The 18,607-nt window shown below is 34.0% G+C and overlaps 1 protein-coding gene across 1 annotated transcript in view; it reads right to left on the bottom strand.

The window, feature by feature from the left end:
• Positions 1 to 18,607, bottom strand: part of BCAS3 (BCAS3 microtubule associated cell migration factor) — an 881,625-nt gene that overhangs the window by 606,061 nt on the left and 256,957 nt on the right. Inside the window, exon 11 of the mRNA XM_044671669.1 lies at positions 15,216 to 15,386. Within this exon, the coding sequence (XP_044527604.1) occupies positions 15,216 to 15,386 (171 nt within the window). The remainder of the gene's footprint in view (positions 1 to 15,215; positions 15,387 to 18,607) is intronic.

Genomic DNA, 18,607 nt, shown 5'->3' with positions numbered 1-18,607 from the left:
TGGAGGGGATGTGGCAAAATTGGGACATTAATGCATTGCTGGTGGAGCTGTGAACTGATCCAGCCATTCTGGCTGGCAATTTGGAATCATGCTCAAAGGGCTATAAAAGAATGCCTTCCCTTTGATCCAGCCATACCATTGCTGGGTTTGTACCCCAAAGAGATCATAGATAAACAGACTTGTATGAAAATATTCATAGCTGTGCTTTTTGTGGTGGCAACAAATTGGAAAAGGAGGGTATGTCCTTCAATTGGGGAATGGCTGAACAAACTGTGGTATATGCGGGTGATGGAATACTATTGTGCTAAAAGGAATAATAAACTGGAGAAGTTCCAGGCGAACTGGAGAGACCTCCGGGAACTGATGCAGAGCGAAAGGAGCAGAGCCAGAAGAACATTGTACACAGAGACTGACATTCTGTGGTAAAATTGAATGTAATGGACCTCTGTACCAGCAGCAATACAATGACCCAGGACAATTCTGAGGGATTTATGGTAAAGATGCTACCCACATTCAGAGGAAGGACTGCAGGAGAGGAAACATATAAGAAAAACAACTGCTTGAACACATGGGTCGGGGTGGACATTATTGAGGGTGTGGACTGGAAAGTATCACACCAATGCAACTACCAACAATCTGGAAATTGGTCTTGATCAAGGACATATGACAAAACTAGTGGGAATGTGCATCGGCCATTGGTGGGGGGAGTGCGGGGGGTGAAGGGGAAAGGAGGAGCATGAATCATGTAACCATGTTAAAAATGAATATTAATAAATGTTAAAAAAAAAGAACTGTGGAGATTAAAAATTAAAACTAACTAAAGGGTACTAACCAGCCCTCTCCCAAGAGCAAAAGAGGCAGAGGGAAGAGTTACAGCCAACTATAAAACAATAATGTGACCACGCAAACGTGGAGACACAGGAGAGATTAAAGGGAATTTTTGGAAATACCAAGGGACTTATGGGGGATGTAGTACTAGGTTCAAAATATCCATTTATACATACACCACTATGATCTTATTGGGAAACAAGTCTCCCCAAAAGGATCATGAAAAAATAATCAATTAAAAAATTTTGATAATTTGTGGATAAAAAGAAAAGAGAACAAAATCAATGATTGCTACATTGACAAAAAGCCAGTTTAGGGGCAGTCCCCTTTGGCTAAAAGTATACATTCAAAACAAATGCTTTCAACCCTCCTAGTTCAATTTCACATCCCAAAGTTCAATTTGGATCTCCTTGATGCAGTATGTGCTTTCTGCAGGTATCTTCATGGCACCCTCTCAAAACAGATTCATCTTCTGGATTATGGGAGGTACCAAGTTTCTTACCCTAAAATTGCTGAAATTCTAATCAAAGTTCACTACAATAACAAAGTCCTCCTTGAGGTGGATAATAACAAGGATCACTCAAATATACATGGCTGAATTATAAAGTATATGAATCAATTACAAAAGAAATCAAAAGAATAAAAAAATTCACATAAAAGAGAAAAAATAACTTGTGGATTAAATATAAAACACCAATGTCTTGTTTCTAAAAAATCTAAGTAAAAGAAAAATAAACCTATAACAGGTTCTTGAATCAGGACCTAATTAAAGTGATTTAAATAATTATGCATTTACCCAATCAGTAGCCAGGACTACAGAAACTTTGCCACACTATGAAAGATAGAAAAGGGACTAGATTATAGGAGCTTTAGAGATTTTTAGCCAAAGTGAGATGCTTGATAGAATGTGGTTCAGAGGAAGACCTGCCTCTGACATCTTTTAGAACAGCTACAACCTCAAACCCCAAACAAGTTCAAGTCCTCTTATTCTGGCTCAAAATTACATCAATCCCACTGGGGTTGGTATCTTTGACCTTGTGCTCAATTGCCACTATGCAGGTAGCTTTGTGCTTCTTTGGCACTGTGCAATGGCTCTTTTTATATTAATTCTTTTGGAACCAGACAGAAGCATTAAGAAAGTTCCATAATATTTTAAACAATCAATGACATTATTTCTATAGTTTAAAGCATTTTAGGTATACATTAATATTAGAACAAATTTTAAACTTATAGTACCTCAAAAATAAAAAAAGATTAATATTTATTATATGTACTTCAAAGTACTCAAATACTATTTTGAAAATACAAGAAAAAAACAATTAATAAAAAATGTGTTAAAATTAAAAATATACAGCTTAGAATCAGTGACACACTGGGTCAGCCAACGAGAGGTAGAAAACAAAGGTTTCTCACCAAAAATGAGATCCATTTCCTTTTTAAACTTGGCCAAGATCCACTGTGTGAATGCAAATAATTTTTGCAAAATAGGATTTTATTTATAAAAATAAAACAGTAGTAGAGGAGATAATGCACATTCAAAGAAAGTACCAAAATCCCCAAAATTCACTATAGCCCAGTTATTAACAATAGCAAAGAAACCCATTTTTATATAAGATTCACATGAGTTTATATATGTCTACTTGGTGTGTGATATTTAAAAACCTATGAACTGATATATACTTATAACAAATTCTACAGATATAGAAAATCTTTCAACATTGGCAACTGCTGATGAAAATCTTTTTGGGGGTCTAAACCATCACCCAAAATTTAGATGCTTCTGGTGGAAAAGTAAAAGAAGCTGAAGAGTTAAAACTAATAAATCATCCAGAAGCCTCTTGCTACCAAGGGTATACACCCACATAGGAGCCTTAAAGGGGTACCACATGCTAGGAACACCTTCCCAGCTCCTCTGGTATGAGACTGTTATATATCTCATCCATTTTATTTTTATAAATGCGGAGGTGGGGATATATAATAATGTCATTGCACTTCACTTCAGCTACAAAATGGACCCTTTAAAAACAATTGAGATATTTAGCTCATTAAATTCTCCAAAGGTTGTATAAGCAACTTGAGACATTGATGAATCAGATAATAAATCCAGGATTCATAAAACTTATGGGATTTTTTACAATGACATGTTGATCAGTAAAATCATAGGAAAATATAGATAAATAATTATACAATGGAACAGAAATTAATTAGATTAATACAGATAAACTTAAAAAAATCTAAACCTTAAAGGAATCAGCAAATAAGAAGGTGCAGTCAAAAACCTTTTTACCTAGGTTCAAACCCGGCCTCAGCTACTTCCCAGCTGTGTGACCCTGGGCAAGTCACTTGACCCCCATTGCCCACCCTTACCACTCTTCCACCTATAAAACAATACACCAAAAATTAAGGGTAAAACAAAACAAAACAAAACAAAACAAAAAAACCTTTTTACCTACTCCAATAGATTTCTTTACTCTCTTGACGGGAAAAGCTGAAAAATGATCAGAAAGCAATAAACTTCCAGATCTATTTTATGGTTCTTTCCCCTCCCCCGTATATTTATCCATTCCCGTTCCTTTTATAAGAGGTCTGAATTTTGTCATAGTGAGGGAGAATTGTGCACAGAGCATAGTATGGATGACCAGCATATGGGATAAGGGGCAAAGACTTGGCAGGCCAAAATGCCGAAAGGGTGTGAGGAGATTCATTTCTCCCCTGAATCTTAAGATTAGTCAAGCTCTCAACTGCAAGGTAATCAATCAGCACAAAAAACCCCCAGGATCAGAAGCAAGAAATCTATAATGCTCTCCCAGAATGGGAGTGGTTTGATATAGGCAGAGCAGGCCATGCTTTGCAATAGCAATTTGTCCTCAAAATGACACAGAATGGAAGTTTGTTTACAGAGTAAAAACAAAGAAGCAAAATTTCCAGAAGGAGAACAATAGGGTATTTGCACATGAGAGAACTGGCTACCCTTCTGTTATGAGTCAGGAGAGAGAAGGGAAAGGCAGGCTTATTTCCAAAACTTTTACTTTAAATCTATTGATTTGGTCTCTCTGCCCTCAAAAGTAAAAGCAGAGGAGTCACCTTTTTGTGGAAAAAAAAAAAATCCTGAGTTGCAAGTCTCTCTAAGCCAGGAGTCCTGGATCAGCTTAAGACTTTGGCTTTAAAAATGGCTAGCACAGGCTGGAAAACCCATGTGGGGTGGGAGAAGGGATTGGAGTTCTCATCCTCTGCAGCAGAGCAGCTCTTAGACTTCCCAGGATGCCTTGGGGCCAGGACAGGAGCAATGGTGCAAACAGTAGGCAGGTGGGGTAGCAGTAACCGCAGTGGCAGAAAGTATCTTAATTTCCACTTCTCTAACTATCATTTCTGGAACATTAGGAGGCACAGTACATAGAGTGGCAGGCCTTGAGTAACAATGAATCTTGACTCTTTTTCCTGAGTTCAAACAGGGTCTCAGATATTCACTAGCTGTATGAAACTAGGCATTTCACTTAGCCATATTTGCCTCAGATTCCACCTCTGTAAAATGAGCTACATAAGGAAATGGCAAACAATTCTACTTATTGCCAAGAAAATTTCAAATGGGGTAACAATGAGTTGGACATGAATGAATGGCAATAATTACTGGTTCTTCAAATGAATTTTTAATATGGTTAATGACAGCCTGGATTTCATATTTGAAAGCCACAAGTTCAAGTATTTGAACAATTATTGATTAGGTGATGACTCTACTTTTGTAAATTTCTCAATTACTTATATATTCTGAATTTTAAATATTTATCTAAAAATTGCTACAAAGCTTCCCAGTGAATTCTGAAATTAGATATTTCTACAAAAATGTTTTTAATTAAAATTAATAATTAAGAAATAATAATAATATAGAAATAAATAATATATGTATGAAATAATGCTAAATAATAAATAATAAAATAAATAACGGATGATAGTGAAATAAATAAATAGAATAATAATAAGATTAATAATAATAGACAATATAAAATACTTAGGACTCAAAAACAAACACAGGAATTATACAAAAACAACTACAAAACACTTTCCAAACAATTAAAACTAGATCTAAACAATTGGAAAAACATCGATTGCTCATGGGTAGGACGAGCTAACATAATAAAAATGACCATTATACCCAAATTGATTTACCTGTTTAGTGCCATACGTATCAAACTACCAAAAAACTTTTTTTACTGAATTAGAAAAAACAATAACAAAGTTCATTTGGAAGAACAAAAGATCAAGAATATCAAGGGAAATAATGAAAAAAAAAAAAACGTGAAGGAAGGTGGCCTAGAAGTAACCAGACATTAAACTATACTATAAAGCAGCGGTCATCAAAACGATATGATATTAGCTAAGAGAAAGAAGAGAGGATCAGTGGAATAGACTTGGGGTAAGTGAAGTCAGCAAAAAAGTGTATGATAAACCCAAAGAGCCCATTTTGGGGGATAAAAAAAAACCCTATTTGACAAAAACCTGTTGGGAAATTTGGAAAACAATATGGGAGAGATTAGATTTAGATCAACATCTCACATCCTACACCAAGATAAATTCAGAATGGGTGAATGACTTGAATATAAAGAAGGGAACTATAAGTAAATTAAGTCAACACAGAATAGTATACTTGTCAGATCTATTGGAAAGGGAAACTTTAAAAACCAAGCAAGAGTTAGAGAAAACTACAAAATGTAAAATAAATAATTTTGATTATATTAAATTAAAAAAGGTTTGTACAAACAAAAAACAATGCAACCAAAATCAGAGGGGAAACAACAAACTTGGCAAAAATCTATATAACAAAAAATTCTGACAGAGGTCTAATTACTCAAATATACAAGGAGCTAAATCAATTGTATAAAAAAAAAATCAAGCCATTCCCCAATTGACAAATGGGCAAGGGACATGAATAGACAATTTTCAGATAAAGAAATCAAAAGTATCAATAAGCACATGAGAAAGTGTTCTAAATCTCTAATAATTAAAGAAATGCAAATCAAAACAACTCTGAGGTACTACCTCACACCTAAGCAGACTGGCTAAAATGACAGCAGGGGAAAGTAATGAATGTTGGAGGGGATGTGGCAAAATTGGGACATTAATGCATTGCTGGTGGAGTTGTGAACTGATCCAACCATTCTGGATGGCAATTTGGAACTATGCCCAAAAAGCAATAAAAGATTGCCTGCCCTTCAAACTAGACATAACGTTGCTGGTTTCATACCCCAAAGAGATTATAGATAAACAGACTTGCACAAAAATATTTATAGCTGAGCTTTTTGTGGTGGCAAAAAACTGGAAAACGAAGGTATGCCCGCCCTTCAATTGGGGAATGGCTGAACAAATTGTGGTATATGCTGGTGATGGAATACTATTGTGCTAAAAGGAATAATAAACTGGAGGAATTCCATGTGCACTGGAAAGACCTCCAGGAATTGATGCAGATTGAAAGGAGCAGAGCCAGAAGAACATTGTACACAGAGACTGATACACTGTGGTAAAATCAAATGTAATGGACTTCTGTACTAGCAGCAATGCAATGACCAAGGACAATTCTGAGGAATTTATGGAAAAGAAGGCTCTCCACATTCAGAGGAAAAATTACAGGACTGGAAACACAGAAGAAAAACAACTTGACACGGTTTGATGCAGATATGACTGGGGAGGTAGACTCGAAAGGACCGCACCAGTGCAACTATCAATAATATGGAAATAGGTCTTGATTGATGACACATGTTAAAACAAGTGGAAATGTACATAGCCTATGGGGAGTGAAAGGAGGAGAGTCAAGAGGAAAGTAAAAACATGTAACCATGGAAAATTTTTCTAAAAAAATAAAATTGGGCAAGTGGAAGCTAATTACTTCATGAGATAACAAGAAGTAATAAAACAAAAATCAAAAGAAATTTTTAAAAATTAAAATAAAAAATAAAAAAACATTAAAAAAGATACAGTTTAAGATCTGGTACTGCTAGGCCCCCATCCTTCACATTTTTTTTTTTCATTATTTCCCTTGATATTCTTGATCTTTTGTTTTTCAAGATGAACTTTGTTATAATTTTTTCTGATTCTATAAAAAAAGTTTTTTGGTAGTTTGAGAGGTATGGCACTGAATAAGTAGATTGATTTGGGTAGGATTGCCATTTTTATTATATTTGCTCCTCCTACCTATGAGCAATTAATAATTTTCCAATTAATTAGATCTACTTTTAATTGAGTGAAAAGTGTTTTGTAGTTGTATTCATATAATTCTTGTGTATTCTTGGGAGATAGAATCCTAAATATTTTATATTGTCTAGAGTAATTTAAATATATTTACTGAATTTATTTATGATTTCACTCTAGAGTGATTTTAAATGGAATTTCTCTTTCTAATTCCTACTGCTGAATTTTGTTAGAAATATACAGAAATTCTAATGACTTGTGTGGGTCTAATTATACCCTGCAACTTAGCTAAAGTTGTTAGTTATTTTCATTAGTCTTTTAGATGATTTTCTAGGATTCTTTAAGTATTCCTTCATATCATCTGCAAAGAGTGATAGTATAGTTTCCTCATTGCCTACCTTTGATCCCTTCAATTTCTTTTTCTTCTGTAATCACTACTGCTAGCATTTCTAGTACAAGATTAAATAGGAGAGGTGATTATAGACATCCTTGCTTCACTCCTGATCTTAGTGGGAAGGACTCTAACTTGTTCCCATTGCAGATGATACTTAATGATGGTTTTAGATATATATTATTTATCATTTTGAGGAATGGCCCTTCTATTCCTATACTCTCTAGTTTTTTTAATGGGAATGGATGTTGTATTTTGTCAAAGATATTTTCTGCATCTATTGAGATAATCATGGTCAATTATCGTCAATTAAGAGGATGGTTTTCTTAATATTAAACTATCCTTGCATTCCTTATATAAATCCCACCTGGTCATGGTGGATAATCCTTGTTATAATTTGCTATAGCCTTTTTGTTAGTATTTTATTAAAGATTTTTGAGTGTATGTACATTAAAGAGATAGGTCTGTAATTTTCTTTCTCTTTTTTTGGTCAGGCTGGTTTTGGGATCAATACCATATTTATTTCATAAAAAGAATTTGGTAAGACTCTTTAATTATTTTGTCAAATAATTTGTATAATATTGGGATTGCTTGGTTCTTTAAATATTTGATATAATTCACTTGTGAATCCATCTGGCTCTGAGGATTTTCTCTTAAAGAAGTTTGTTGATGGCCTTTTCAGTTTCTTTTTCTGATATTGGATTATTTAAGTATTCCATTTCCTCTTTTGTTAATTTGATCAATTTGTATTTTTATTTTGTTGATATAGGCACTGAGCAATATACATTTTCCCCTGAGTACCACTTTGGCTGTATCCCATAATATTTGATATATTGTCTCCTCATTGTCATTCTCATTAAATGTTATAATTGTTGCTATGATTTCTTCTTTGAAGCACCAGTTCTGAAGAATTAGATTATTTAGTTTCCAATTAATTTTAAATTTGCCTTTCCATGGATCCTAGTTAATTATAATTTTTATCGCATTATGATCTGAAAAAGTTGTATTTATTATTTCTGCTTTTTTGCATTTATTTTTTGCAATATTTCTACACCCTCTTACATGGTCAATCTTTGTATATGTACCATGTACTGTAGAGAAGAAGGTATATTCCGTTTTATCCCTTTCAATTTTCTCCAAATATCTATTAACTCTTATTTTTTCTAGCATTTCATTCACTTCCTTTACTTCTTTCTTTTTATTTTCAAGTTCAATTTATCTAGTTCTGAAAGGGGGAGGTTGAGATCCCCCACTAGTATGGTCTTACTTTCTATTTATTTCCTCCTTGAGCTCCTTTAATTTTTCCTTTAGAAATCTAGATGCTATACCATTAGGTGCATAAATGTAAAATAATAATATTTATTCATTGTTTATAGTACCCTTTACCAAAATGTAATTTACTTCCTTATCTCTTTTAATCAGATGAATTTCTACTTTGGCTTTGTCTGGTATCATGATTACCACATGATTTTTTTACTTTAAATGGTGCTTGATAAATTTTGCTCCAGCCTTTTACCTTAAATTAATGTGTGTCACCCTGCCTCAAAAGTGTTTCTTTTAAACAAAATACAGGAGGATTCTGGTCATCAAAGCAATACGATACTGGCTAAGAGACAAAAAGGTAGTACAATGGAATAGACTAGGGATAAATGATCTCAGCAAACTAGTGTTCAAAAAACCCAAAGATCCCAAATTTGGGGACAAGAACTCACTATTTGACAAAAACTGCTGGGAAAATTAGAAAACAGTATGGGAAAAATTAGGTTTCGATCAATATCTTACAACCTACACCAAGATAAATTCAAAATTAATAAGTGCCTTAAATATAGAGTAAAATCCTAAATAAATTAGATGAACATAGAATAGTATACCTGTCAGATCTGTGAGAAAGAAAGGAATTTAAGACCAAGCAAGAGTTAGAGAATATTATAAAATGTATAATGAATGACTTTGATTGTATCAAATTAAAAAGGGTTTTGTACAAACAAACAAAATGCAACCAAAATTAGAAGGAAAGCAACAACCTGGGAGAACATTTGTCATAACAAAACGCTCTGACAAAGGTTTACTTTCCCAAATATATAAGGAACTAATTCAAATCTACAAAAAATGAAGCCATTCCCCAATCAACAAATGGTCAAAGGACATGAATAGGCTGTATTCACAGGAAGAAATCAAAACTAGCTATAATCACACGAAAAAGTGTTCTAAAATCCCTCTAATTAGAGAAATGCAAATTAAAACAACTCTGAGGTGCCACCTCACACCTAGAGACTGGCCAATATGGGCCGCAAAGGAAAGTGATAAATGTTGGAGAGGATGTAGCAAAATTGGGACACTAATACAATGCTCATGGAGTTGTGAATTGGTCCCACAATTCTGGAGGGCAATTTGGAACTATGCACAAAGGGCTTTAGATGAATGCATGCCCTTTCATATAGCCATACCACTGCTGGATTTTCACCCCAAAGAAATAATAAGGAAAAAGACTTGTACAAAAATATTTATAGCCTCACTCTTTGTGGTGGCAAAAAATTAGAAAATGAAGGGGTATCCATTGATGGGGGAATGGCTGAATAAATTGTGGTATATGTTCGTGATAGAATATTATTGTTCTGAAAGGAATAAAGAAATGGAGGAATTCCATGTGAATTTGAACAACCTCCAGGAATTGATGCAGAGCAAAAGGAGCAGAACCAGGAGAACATTGTACACAGAGACTGATAGATTATGGCATAATAAAATGTAATGGACTTTTCTACCAGTAGCAATGCAATGACCCAGGACAATCCAGAGCAATTTATGAGAAAGAACACTATCCATATCCAGAAAAAGAATTATGAAGCCAGAAATGCATTAGAAAAATATATGATCAACCACATAGTGTGCTGGGGATGTGATTAGGCTTTTGATGTTAAAGAATCACTCTACTGCAAATATGAATGACAGGGGAAAAGGTTTTGAACAATGATACTTGTATAACCCAGTGGAACTGCATGTCAGCTTTGGGAAGGGAAAAGAGAAAGTGTGGGGTGGGGAGGAATCAGGAATCATATAACCATGGAAAAATATTCTAAATAAAAATTAAAAATAAGGAGGAATAGAAGGAGGAGGAAGAGAATTAAGACCATAAAAATACCATCATTACTACTCTTACTGAGTTTTATTCAGGGATTAACCAAAGAATCATGTTGACAAACCCAAATTAATTCTCTTTTCTTCTTTATTCCTTCTACCTTCTATCACTCTTTGTGGGTATTTAGTGTTTTTTTAAAAACATATTTGACTGTATGTGTCTTGTCTTATCAAACCTAATAATCAAACACTTTTCCCCTTCTTGTCTTACATGTTTTCTTCTCTGCATCTTCTACACCTAGGAGTTTTTTTCAAAAATTTCAAGGAAAAAGTAAGGTTTAAACAAAACTGTTCTCTGTATAAAAACTACCTTTCATCTTATTTGTGCTAAAACAATGTAATGTAACTGCTGTGTTGCTATAGCAATAGATAGGGATTGCTTAACTCTTCTTATCTCCTGCCTAGGATCTGAGGCACAATAAAAGGGCATGATTTGACCAAAATCACAAATAATGGGGCAAAAGCCACATAAGATTTTTGAGATCCAGTTTCTACTAGGTCTCCCAAGTTCTGATGTTGGCCAAATCCAGGAATGAAAACGTTACATCTGCCAGTGTTGATCAAGTAGGCAATACTATTGATTTGTATCATGTTATTGGGCAAAACACTATAAACATTTAGAAAGCTGATGAATTGGTATCCACTGCAATAGACCCTTACTTTCTTCTCTTTCCAACACTATAATCTTGATACTATAATTGATGTCAGAATGAATAAGAAACATTAAGCCAGAAGACAAAAATACCAATGATTATGGGTTTCTTGGAGGCTACTGTGTCATCACACACGAACGGGGAAGTTTTTTCAATATTCTCTTGATAGGTTTTATAACTCCCTAAAAAAGAGGTAATTCCATCTAACAATCTAACAATAACAAGCTCTTTTGGGGAGGGTTTACAGAATCACTTCTTATCCTGTCTGAACTGCCAGAATGTTAGTACCACCAGACAGCAAAATATAATTTTACAAAAGACCACTATCTGCTCACTACTTAACTGAGCACACTGAGCCAATGAGAGAGCATTATCCACTTGACTGTATTAAAATTCCACAGAACACCATAATTGATACATGATGGATAAGCCAGTCTTTATCATCTGAATAGAGAAGCTGGCAAAACACCTAAGGGATCACTAAACTTGTTGTCAAAACCAGCATTTATTTTCCGGGCAAAGGGTGGCATATATTTTTTATTCTCCCCAAATATATTTTTCTTCATTTGGAGAGGAATCAAGATTGTTGCCCAGTAGTCAAAAATAATTATGAGAGCAATTATAATGATATTTAATGTGAAATTATATCACTTAACTTATCCACATCTAGAAATGCTTTGATTTTTATTTTTATAAAACAAAAAAGTAAAATGAATAAAAATGGGTACAAATTCAATCAAATTAATTTTTGTTCTCAATGCAGATACTAAAGAAGAATCATGTCATCATAAAATCAAACAAATCAGATTAGCATTAGAAAGATGATGATTCAGATTTTATACATTTCAACTGTAAACATGAAAATATCTTTTAAACAGCAAAAAAACCAATGCATTGTCGGCTTCATGTCCCAAGACATATAAGAAAGAAAAAAACATTATAGCTAAGGTCAAACATCAGTGGAAAGGGGCTAAAAGTGATAAATCTACAACATTAACTACTGGACTCCTTTTAATAGAATCCAGCATAAACTCAAAACAGCCTTGTGCTCAGACTGAACTATTTATCTGAGACAAAAATGTCTTCTTGACAAAAAGCAGATTCCCTTCAATAAAAGGAAAGGCAGACAAAATTATGCTCTGAGGGAATCCTATTGCTTTAAAAAAAAACAACAAAGTTTTCTGTAATACATGTAGATATAAACCTAATTTTTCACACACCCCTTGCCCCACCAATTACATAAAAAAATGTACAATAATAAAATGAAAATAATTCAATATTTTAGAACACCTATGATTACCCAAGGATGAAAACGTACTACCTTTTCTAAATGAAAGTCATACATGGGACAATTTGTTGAAGTTGAACATTGTTTAGCTTTCTGAAATTTCAGAGCTAACATTGCTATGATTCCTACTTCATGATAAGCATCTTTATTTGATTTAATTGATGTCAGTTCCTTACTAAATGGAAATGAATCTTGGAAATAGCAGGGGTCTACAGTTTTTCATTCTCTCCTTTACCCTCAAAACTCCACCTCCTCTACCAAACTCAAGAGCATTCCTTGTTAATGTAATAAACAGTTAATAAGGAAAAGGGAAAAATCCAATTGCATTTGAAAACACAAGAAGGACAAAATACCCTGCTTTGACTCTTTTTTCCCCATTTTCTTTTTATATTTTTTATACTTTTGATAATATATGAGAGCATGTAATTAATATGCCATTTTCACTTTTCTGTTTCAACAGAAACATTAAAGATCAAATTTTCTACTTTTAAATGACCACCTATCTCTCTGTCAACAAATGTTAGATATTTAACAGACTTATTTGTAGTCACAAAACTGCCTAGTGTTAAGGGTTGTTACTAGAACCTAAATGTGGGTGGCCTAGTGATGAATTAATTAAGAATCAAGAATCAAAGGTCAAAAGCAAATATTTTTTCTTTAAAACTCATAAACCACTTAAAGTTTATGTATTTAATTCCAATTTTTAAAAGCAGAACATCTGTATAGGTTTATTTCTATCCATTTCAGCTAATTAACAGGTCTAAATAAATAGTCATTAAGGCCAACTGAAAAGTTTGCTAACACTTCATTAAAAGGAAGTTTAAACAAGCACATGAGCCTTGTTAACATAATTTGGTTTACCACAAAGTTACTTGGGGTTCAGGAAAATTATTTTTATACTGTTTTAAAATAAAGAATGACAGCCAGATCCATGGGCTCAGAATTCTGAAGCCTTTCTCTTTTCACTACACTATAGTTCAAACTTTCTTAAAGTGCCACTGTTTGTTAATGCAGGGACTTATTCCTAAGCAGCTGCCATATGCCATATTTCACTAAGATGTCTACCAAAATATACTAAAAGCATATTTTCCCAAGGAACATTTGATATTTTGGGTTAATACTTTAAAGCCCTCTATACTTTCTAAATGGTATTTTCTGGAGAGGGAAATGAACAAATGCATGGCATAAAGCTAAAACAATTTTAATTCCTTTAATGTTACCTCAAACAATGAGTTTAATTTTATATTGCATTTTAATAAAAACATGTAAAAACTGATAGGAAGTAAAAATTGTTTTTTTCCTTTACTTGCAGAATTCTTTTAGAAACACACAAATTAAATTTATGCCCCATATATTTATTTCTGGAGCAATATAATTTAAAAATAATGACTATCTTAGATCTCATTGATTAGCTTATAATATTTTGACATTTTGAAGGGAAATGAACATTTTTACTTTTTAAAAATAGATGCAATTTTTTAACATAAGGTCATCTCACATAGGGAAAGTTAATGATATTCTCTAAGAAGGAACCAAAAAAAACCGACATTAATATCTGTTTGTTCCTGGTTATTTCTAATTATAATATATACTGACATAGATATTTATGTAACTATATATATCTACATTTAGAAATTATTTATCTCATGTTTCAAATTTGTGCTACAAAAGTAGGGTCCAGTTAAATATTACAAAAGACAATAAAAATAAGGTTTCATGAAATACTGGTGAAGTCAAAAATTTTTAAACTTTTTTCTTTAAATATGAAAATAAAACATGTTCTCATGAATTGTGGAAGGGGAAGAAAATAATTCAGGTACCTAAACTTGTTTTACTTTGCACTAGAAGTTTGAAAAAATTGATTTATATCATTATCATTTCTAGAATAAAATTGGACAAAAATCATGCCATGGATCCTGAAATTCCAAAACCCTTTTCTGTCCTTATTATATTTAAATAAGGAGACTCAATTTTCAGCACTTTTTTTGCAAACATTTACAATCTGATTTTTTAAAAGCAAACAGCAGACAACAGAAGTTATGTGCAAACTAATAGTAAGCAAAGATAAATTCCAAGGCAAAAAAGTTAAAATTACAAAATGTGAATCACAAAAGCATTTTATACATCTTTTTTACAGAAAATTCTAAATGTGAGGTTGAGAAAGAAGGTTTCTAAATACATTTAGGTTTCCTTTTTTTTCTTCCTAAAACAAATGGATTACCAGAAACAGGATTTATAGCTGTTTCAACAAGTCTAGCACCATCCTTGTCCACTCAAATTTATTTCACAAATATTCCAGCTCACTCAAGTTAAAATGGACTTCTAATTACTCCTTCACTACACCGTATCAAACAGTTCACCAAGATTCTAAATCCCAATCAGAGTTTGTTGCTACACTCTGCATTAATAACTATAATCAGACTAACACCACCACTGGTCAGCATAAATCAGTGTCAAAGCTGAGCAAGTGTGAGCAAAGCACAACTGACAGTTCACACTCGATATTGTCAAAATGTCATGTAAATGAGCATTAAGGACTGTATACGTGTTGGCTCAGCTGGATCCTCAATGATGCTTTACCAGGCAGGCAGCAAAGCGAACATGCAGATGCTGCTGACCTGGCAGACACAAAGACACTCCCCATTATGATGAAGCAAGACAAAACAAGACAATGCCTACAAGAAGCAGAAACCCAGAAAAAATAAATCTGTTTGCCACATGCACTAGAACCTCTTCTTACCTGCCCTTCTCCAACTGTCTCCGTGTCAATAACTGTGATAATTCCTGGGACCAAAGGACTTCGGCGAGTATTACTGTGGATGGCGACATCCTCCTCAGATACACCCGAAGGCAATGTACCAGTCAGCTGGGTAACCACTTTCCCAACCATCGTCAGTCCAGTTTTCAGGGTCTAGAGTAAGTAATAAAAAGTAAAAATGATGGTACTTGGATTCTCTATACAAATGCCCATTGCATTAACACCCTATATCATTTCTTTTCAAGCGGCCTCTAAAAACCAATTTTTTTTCATGACTTTAAAGAAAAAGAAATCTCATTAAGGCTGATCCAGTGAGCCTTTTAACCTGATTTACAGATTTAGCAAATTGGAGGAGTTATGAAAGGAAAGGCTGGTAAATGTTCTCTCAACTGGCACAGGGTAAAGGTGGGGGAGGAAGGGGTAAAAAAATCAGGAAACCATTTTTCTCCTCAAGAATATATTATGTACACATGCAATTTAGAGTTGGAAAAAACATCTTAGAAAACCCCTAATCTGATGTCCTCATTTTATCAACTGAGGTCAAGGGAGAATTAGTATTAGTAGTCAAAAGTAAAGTCAAGAACTCCAATTCTAGCAATTTTTGACTATTTTTGACTATTTCATAACATCACACTAATCTCCTACTACATGATGTTGCTTTGGTATGAATGTGAAATGTTCTAGATATATTAGTATATGCATGTATTAATACAAAGATACACATTTAATTCTTTTCTCCTTCCTTAAAATGAATAAAAAAGAAATATCCTAATAAAAAATAAGAGGGACAGCATGATATGCCTCTCTCTTGCCAAAATATTCTACTCATAATTCTGTCCGTTAGTTAAATCAGGTCAAGTTACACTGGTAATTCTGCCAAGCAGTGAGGATTGCTCTTTTCAACCTAGCTAAAATTTACTCTGTTTTGTAACAGCATCTCCATATCCTAACCACTGAGATCTGGCACAATGAATATGCCATTCATCACTAAAATGCTAATAATTGGTAAATAGAGTATTACAAAAAATTAGTTAAGTTCTTACCCTACAGCAGAAAATACTTCAATTTGTTTCTAAAAGCTCAGTATTTATATATGATTTCTAAGCTATTATTATGGATATCATAGAATATTTTCAAAGATTATGAATTGGTTCTTTTCCACTTAAAGTAAACATATGAACAACTAAAGTTGGTTTTAGACAGTATCTCAGATATTAAATTAGAATTTCTGTTCAAATGAAATACTCATTAAAAGGATACAAGATTTTTTACAAACAAGCTACAACATATAGAGGAGTAAGTTACTTGTAAAAGATTACAAAGAGCTCAAAAGTAAGTTTAATAATAGAAGATAGGCTAGGATGTGTCTCTTCTACCAACATCAGCAAAACAAGTTTCTTTTATAAAGATATTCCTTTTTATTACTACATGTGATTCATATTCAGTTTAATGTGTAAGCAGACCACTTGTCCTAGGATGGATAACAGTTATCAGTCATACCTAGAATGAATAAGAAGTAAATAGTCACTCCTCAACTGTCTTTTAGATTTATGAAAGAGGGGAAAGAGGACAACAAAAAAACCATAATACTGCTTCCTAATAAATACTTAACTAAAATGACCAGCAAAGCTCTCTGCTGAATTCAAATACAAAGGCACAGTTTGCAGCAGACTGAAACCCAGGAAAAGCCACAAATCAATTGTAACTGTTTTGTTTAGTGCTAAAAACTCAAACTGCAGTGATTAGAAAACACATTAGTGTTCATCAATTAGCAGCCAAACGTTTGTTTCAATAATTCATAAGAAATGACTTACATAGAAGTCTGTTAGTGTGCTGTCAGGAAAGCCTCTGAAGGAGCAACAGAATTAGGCGCCACACAATATTGACAGTAAAGGCCAGCCAGGAAGCATGATTAACCTCTGAGATGCCTTGGCTGAAGTACTTACTCCATTAATGCTAATGGAGGTACTCCCACTTATATGGAGGAGCCATTCCTTTATCAAAGGAATGCCTCTTGGTTTTAAAGTCTTTAGTTGTATAACCTCTCCGTTTGCCCCTGCGCTTCTAGTTTCATGTTCTCATACGAATGAAGAGGAATATAATTAAACAAGTGAAGCACAGAAGAGACAAAGTCATGCACCAATGTAATGCACCAGACACTGAGAGGTTAATACCATAGCATAACCAACAAGCCTTCTTTGGAAGAGAAAGAGGACTGAGGGAGGCATCTCACTAACCCAAGATCTGTTCTACTTGAGGAGTATTTATAGTTTTAAAGAAAAGATATGCCATAGTTGATTCAAAAGTATTGCTCTAAGGGGGCAGCTGGGTAGCTCAGTGGATTGAGAGTCAGACCTAGAGACGGGAGGTCCTAGGTTCAAATCAGACCTCAGACACTTCCCAGCTGTGTGACCCTGGGCAAGTCACTTGACCCCCATTGCCTACCCTTACCACTCTTCTGCCTTGGTCAATACACAGTATTGACTCCAAGACGGAAGGTAAAGGTTTAAAAAAAAAAAAAAAAAGTATTGCTCTATCTATAAGTGGCCATACGCCTTCTTCTCATACTCTGAGGTCATTAAAAAGTTATGTGGTCACAAGGGACAACTTTTGAATTTTTGCTAAATCAATTCCCTGCCCTCAGTTCACCATCAAAAAATAATCTCCAATATATCAGGCAGAATAAGAAGCCTAATGCATTCTACCAAATAGAGGGGACAACATAAAAAGATTATTTGGAGAAGCTGGAGATAAAGAGGTGAATAGCTATGAGAAAAATTCATTTGTCTTTAATTATATGATTTGAAACTGGAAGAAACCTTTAAAGTTTAGCCAAAACTGAGGTACACATACAAGCAGTGACTTGATTAAGGGCAAACACAAACTGTCCTGATCAAGTCAGGATCCAAAGCAGGCTCCTCAAATGCAAAGCCGAGGTTTCTATCCTCTATGCTAAACCAACTTTCCTATTTCCTATTTCCCTCTTCCAGAAGAACAGTCTTTTTACCTGTTTCCATATAGGAAGTTAGGGGCTGTGATTTGGAATCAAGGAAAGTATATTTCCAATTTTATATTGATATTCAGAGACCTCTGGGTACTACATTTTATAAACATCCAATCTAAAAATATTTAAGAACTTATACACAATAGTCTGAGAAGTCTCTGTCCCCCAGATAGCAAGTTCATGGCATTTACTGCTTCTTGCCTTGTAAAGCTGATGAGTGGTGTTCCTTCAAAGCAGAATGGACGGAGCCGGGTTAAGATGGCGGCAGAGTAAGAAGCAGCTCTTAACCTCTCCTGACCGAAACATACAAAACTCCTCAAGGGGACATAAAAACAAGTCCAGACGAACGGAGGAACCCCACAACAGGGCA

This window comes from Gracilinanus agilis, chromosome 4, assembly GCF_016433145.1.
Source record: "Gracilinanus agilis isolate LMUSP501 chromosome 4, AgileGrace, whole genome shotgun sequence".
Taxonomy (NCBI): Eukaryota; Metazoa; Chordata; class Mammalia; order Didelphimorphia; family Didelphidae; genus Gracilinanus; species Gracilinanus agilis.
This window is presented reverse-complemented; position numbering and strand designations above follow the sequence as displayed.